The sequence below is a fragment of the Carassius gibelio genome, chromosome B7 (genome assembly GCF_023724105.1).
Source record: "Carassius gibelio isolate Cgi1373 ecotype wild population from Czech Republic chromosome B7, carGib1.2-hapl.c, whole genome shotgun sequence".
Classification (NCBI taxonomy): domain Eukaryota; kingdom Metazoa; phylum Chordata; class Actinopteri; order Cypriniformes; family Cyprinidae; genus Carassius; species Carassius gibelio.
Genome location: NC_068402.1, coordinates 26,538,735 through 26,544,734, shown reverse-complemented (window position 1 = coordinate 26,544,734; position 6,000 = coordinate 26,538,735). Strand labels below are relative to the sequence as shown.

Sequence of the window (6,000 nt, the reverse complement as noted above, 5' to 3'; positions counted from 1 at the left end):
CCTTTGTGCCTACAAAATGGCCTATAGCAGGCCACTGGTGTGAGAATGTCTCTGACTAAACAATCAGAAACAGATTTAATGAGGGCCCGACATCCTCTAGTGGGACACAAATACCTCTACAGGCTAAACAACTGCACCCTGACTGCCATTAGGATGAAATTGGGATGAAATCATTGGGCCCATTGTCAGAACCTATGCTGGTGCAGAGGTTTCTGGGTTCCTCCTGGTGTACGAAAATGCCTGGCCTCATGTGGTGAGAGTATGCAGGCAGTTCCTGGAAGATGAAGGAATCGATACAACTGATGCCGCCAGGTTGAACCTCAGACTGTCCAGGATCTCAGTGATGGTCCAGATCTGGGAGGAAATGCCCCAGGACACCATCCGTTGTCTCATTAGGAGCATGCCCTGGTGTTGTCAAGCATTCAGGTGACCGTGATTTTACCAAGTACACTTTTCCTGGATCAACACCCTTCTGATTAACCAAAAACTTTTCAGGAAATATCTGTTTTAAGCATACAATCAGGGTTAGCTGCTTCTACACCCTTATTAATCAGTTGTAATCAATCATGTCAATCATTATTAATCAGTTGTAATCAATCATGTCACAATGATTTTAGGAATAAATTATGGGTAGGGTTAGGTTTAGGGGGTATGGGGTTTAGTCGATATTTTTGGACAGTAATGGTGTTCCAGGATCAACAAAAGATGTTGATCCAGGAACATGTCTTATTGGCAAAATCACAGAGACCCCAGCATGCATGCAAGGAAGTGGGGGCCATACAAACTACTGAGTACCATTTTGAGCTGCTGCAATGAAATTTGAGCAAAATGGACTAGCCTGCTGTATCATTTTTTCACTTAGATTTTTTGGGTGTCTTTGAATTCAGCCATCTGTTGGTTGATCATTTTCATTTCCATCAAACGATGTGGCATCCTTTCATTCCTAACACATTGCCCATTCCATATCAGTATAGATACCCAGCATGATATTTTCCCCCATTGAGATCTGGTGTGTTTTCAAAGTGTTTCTTTAATTTTTTTGAGCAGCGTAGTTTTTATTAAAAATTTTATTTGAATTAGATTTTATTTGATCTGCTGTTAATGTTAATTTTAGTTTTAGCATGTTTTTTAAACGTCTATATAGTTTTTCATTTTAATCTTTATCATTTTTATTTCAGTTTTAGTTCATTTAATTCAGTAAGTTGAGCTGCATTAAAATGAAAAAAAAATATTGCCTTGGAAATAAGCCATTTCATTTAAGTTATTTTTTTATTTATTTTTTAACTAACAAAAATGTTTTTTTATGGTTTTAGCTTTAGTAACTAAATAATTCATATATTAAAATAGAGAATAGTTATAATTGTATTTGCTGTATTTTATCAAATATATGCAGTCCTGGTGAGCATACAAGACTTCTTTAAAAAAATAAATAATCTTAGCAACCTAAAACTGGAATTCTAGTGTATTATATAAACAATTGAACTTTATTTACATGTCACAAAGACTTTAGTATGTTACATGTTTTGAGGACATTCAGAATGTATGATTACCATTTTAAAAACAGCCATGAAATGCAGATGGCTGTTAAGTGATTCATAATCTACATAAAATGTCAACTATAAATATTTAATATCAAACTGGGTGACAATATTCAGTGTGTATGCTCTCCTAGTATTATGCATTATTCAACAACTTTGGAGTGTTTGGAATGCTGGGTAAGTTTTGTATCCAACTATAAATAGGCACAAGAATCTCTTGGTAGACCAATAGGATTGTAATGACTAATTCAGCTCACTTCTGAACAGCCACTTTCATTACATGGAGGTTTGATAAGTTCTAAACAGATCAATGCAATTGGAGCATCATTGTCTGGTAGTGTCTTCAGCCTCCGCTGGCACAAAAACAGAGGAATGAGAATGAGGGAAAACAGCAGGGCTATTTTTGTACCCAACTATAAAAAAGGCCACACAATTCTCTTGAGTCAAAAACATGCTTGGTAGATCTTGAAGCACATCAGTATCAAAATGATCAAAATAGAACTAAAAATAGTTAGCAGAACTAAAAAAAAATACTTCTTGTAAGATTACTTTATAGTAAGGTTTAATTTATTAACATTAGCCAATTAGAACTGACAACCTTTTAGTGTTGATTTATAAACATGCAACTGTTCAACTGTTAATTTCATAGTTATTTCATTAATTAACGTTATGTGAAATGTAAAAAAAATTGTTAAATTTGTCGAAATTAACTTTAACCTAAACTAACGAATCCTGTACAAGTATTGGTAACAGATTACAGTTGTGTTGTACTGTAAGTACAGTATGGAAGTGCACTTTTTTTTCTCCTGGAAGCACAAGATCCTTTTTGTAGATTGTGATGCACATCTGACTATGAATGTGTACACAACTGTTGTTTCACTGAAAGATCAATTTATGATTTTTGTTGTTGAAAAATACAAGGCCAAAAAAAATGCATGGATGAATTGTTCACAATATGATTAATATTAAGGATTTAGAAAATAATACAATTCTATTTCATGCCAACTTTAACTAATTCTAATGTTACCATTCCACTCATCTCAGAACAACCAGTTTCAAAATATAAAGATTTAAGATGATATTGGAACTTTGTTGTCTATAGTAGTGTCTATTTCAACCTCATTGAGAAAAATGAATGAATGAAGCGGGAAATGCATTTTCTCATGCAAAAGCCTAAAACAATCATTATTGCTCAATAATACTGAATTATGTGGTTCTAAATTGAAGGATGAAGGCTCAATGTAACATATGGCAAAGCTGTAGTTGTCTGCATCCCATTTTGACCCACTAGTTTACCTCAGTTAAACATTTACTGTACTTATCTCCATATCCATATATTGAAAAAAAAAAGAATATATATATATATATATAGTACATCCAACCTCCTTACTGAGAACCGACTGAGATTTGTGGGTTGATTTGGTCTTGGCTTTTCCTCATGCCCAATGGAAGAGCAACAGACGATTGTCTTGTCTTTCTGTCTCTGTATGTCTCTCTTAATTGTCTTCTTTTGGAAAGCGTCCTGTTTTGTGAAGGACAGTACTTAGCTCATTAATGATGTTCTGAGGCAACTGCACACCTCTGCAAGGCAACACAGCCTTCTTGGGCGATAGCTGGGTGAGAGCGCTGGGGTCTTGTTGAAGTGATGGTCCACCCAGAGACTGTAATGTGTCATCAATCATCATTTGAAACCCGGAGACACTCAGAGTTCCTTCACTGCTTGCCAATTTATGCATCAAGTCCGGTTGGTTGCTCACATCTGTGGTCTTTTGGTTTTGTGTATTTGAACCTTCTATACATGTAGTGAGGACTGACTTTCCTTTAGCCTGCAGAACAAGGGAAAGTACATGGATATACATGGTTATATGAGTCAAAGGCTGTTTTGTATGCAGTGGATAAACTTGATGCTCAATTCCAACAACCATTTTTCTGGAGAAGACGACATGGATATGGTTTAACTGACAACAAAGATAGAGATCAGAGCTGATCTACTGCCAACTGTTCTGGCCTTTAGAAGTGTTCATTGAAGCACAAAAGTCATTGAGCAACATTAAATGAAAAGGTTTGTTGAGTATTTGTGACATTTATGTGAGTGTAGAGCAGGTTTTAGTGCTGACCTCTCTCTGAGGTTTGCCTGTGCTGGTCTTTGCAGTGCTGTAAGTGGATGTTCTTCCCCTGCACAGGTTATAAGGTAACGATGTGCTCTGCTTTAGGTCTTTAGGCCATAAGTCACTGCCATGCTGCAAACACATTAACATTTGAGCATTACAAGTTGCTTTTTCCTACTTTGTGTTTTATCAGTTGAAGCAGAATCAAACACGTGATCTTGTTGATGTCAACGCAATGCTCTACTGTTTGAGGTCAAAGAAACAGGGCATTTTTTTACAGGTGAACATTACTAGAAAAAAGCCAATAGGAAATAACAGTGTTTGCTAGAAAGCAAAGGTACAGAAACTTGTCATGATGACTACTCCACCAAAAAATAATAATAATAAAAAAAAATGTTAAGCACTGGTGAAAATTGAAAGTAAGTGTATTTTAAATGTTGCAAAATAATTATATTTCAAATAAATGCTGTTTATATATGAAACATTTCTAATGGCATCCCCAAAAATATTAAGCAGGACAACTGTTTTCATCATGAATAATAATAAGAAATGTTTTTTGATCACTAAATCAGCATATTAGAATGATTTCCAAAGGACCGTATCACAAACCACAAACATTTATTTGCCATTTGTCCAAAAACAACAAACAAAACTCTGAAATGCATCAGTCTATCAACTGAACAGGACGTATTTTTGATTAAACCGATAACTATTTGGATAATCATACACTCAACACAAGAAATGCAGTTTTCCTAATTGTTTACCCATTTAGCACAATTGCTTTAGAGTAATCCTGAAAGGGAAAGTATACAAAGAGCAAGAACGAATATGCAAAAGAAATAGTTTCATACAGAAAATGAATACCTGACTTTTCAAGCTTCAAGTCTCAGGCAAGTGAAATGTTTAAAACTTCCATATATTCTCCAGCAGCTCTAACTAACACTAACTTTTTGACCTTAATGATGTAGGAACAAATGTGCTGGAACATTCTGGACCTATTCTTGAGCTGAACACTTACTAAGACAGCTCATACTTTCCACTGTGACTTTATGGCCTTTGAGTTGTTCTTCAAGTCTACATCCTCATTTTAGCAGCAGGTCTCATCTGCCTGTTCCTTTACGTACCAGCACTGCTCGCCAGTTTCTATGGAAACCATGCCAAGCAGAATGCTGGGTGAAATGGAAGCAGCGAGAGGTTAGAAGAGTCTCAATGCACAGAGTATCAATTAATCTACCTGCATGGACTGCATAACCGCTTTAGTACATGTAATAATGAGATACAACAATATGTAAACTGAATTATGGAACATGCCCTGCACTCCTCGTTTACTCTACCGCTTAAAAAAAAAAAACCTGCAACACCTCTCTGCACCCCACCTCCCCGGAAGAGGAAAAAAATTAAGAACCGAAGCGCTTTATTTTTCTTCCTCGTATCAGTTCAAAGCTACAAAAGCAAGAATAAACCTCGACAATGAAAACAGCGAACCTGTGGGAAGTAGATAAGGATGAGGCATTAGGCCCGAAGAGAGGGGCAGGAAAAATCTGAGAGGGTTAGAGGATTGGAGGAGAGATCTAAACAATGGCTAAATCATCTACTACAGTACTTCTCTGCCATCTCTTGCCTTTGGTTTAAGTTATTAGCAGTGAATCAGCTGAGTCAGGCCCTCTGTGTATAGTAGCGCCCGGCTTGTCTAAAGAAGAGTCTGCTGGAACCAGTGTTATTGTGGCAGTCTGCATGACCTTATTTCAGCTAAAAGACCTTTCCGGATAATGTGATTTATACTCATGGAGGATGACCTTGAAAACATTCCCTCAATTCTTAGGGCTAGTTTTCGTCTAACTTTCTCTGGGAAAAGGAAATTCAGTGTTATAAAAAGGACTGTGAGGGTGTCATGGCCCTTGTGAAAAAGAAGCACCACACTTTAGCATACTAATATAATACTGAAAGACTTTAGTGTGAACAGAATGTAATGTTAACAGCAAGCTAATTGCAATGTAATGAAAACGTATTATAGTCTAAATTTATGTAAAACCTTTGAGAGCTTTTTGATCCAGTTATGTAGGACATCTTTATATGTAATTGCCTTTATTGTTTTTGAAATATGGTCAAAGTTTAATGTCAAATGGCAGTCATTGATAGAAAACTACAAACCCGATTCCAAAAAAGTTGGGACACTGTACAGATTGTAATTAAAAACAGAATGCAATGAATTGGAAGTTTCAAATTTCTATATTTTATTCAGAATACAAAATAGATGACATATCAAAGGTTTAAACTTAGAAAATGTATCATTTTAAGGGGAAAATAAGTTGATTTTAAATTTCATGGCATCAACACATCTCAAAAGTTGGGAC

The 6,000-nt window shown here is 35.9% G+C and overlaps 1 protein-coding gene across 3 annotated transcripts in view; it reads right to left on the bottom strand.

The window, feature by feature from the left end:
- Positions 1–1,293: 1,293 nt before the first annotated feature.
- Positions 1,294–6,000, bottom strand: part of LOC127961794 (arf-GAP with Rho-GAP domain, ANK repeat and PH domain-containing protein 2) — a 78,966-nt gene continuing 74,259 nt past the window's right edge. For 2 of the 3 annotated variants that reach the window (XM_052561050.1, XM_052561051.1), the window contains exons 32-33: positions 3,656–3,778; positions 1,295–3,364 (exon numbers count right to left, since the gene is read on the bottom strand). In XM_052561050.1, coding sequence (XP_052417010.1) covers positions 3,035–3,364; positions 3,656–3,778 — 453 coding nt within the window. In that variant the 3' untranslated portion in view covers positions 1,295–3,034. Of the gene's footprint in view, positions 3,365–3,655; positions 3,779–6,000 lie in introns of all 3 variants that reach the window. The other variant, XM_052561052.1, reaches the window with a different exon arrangement.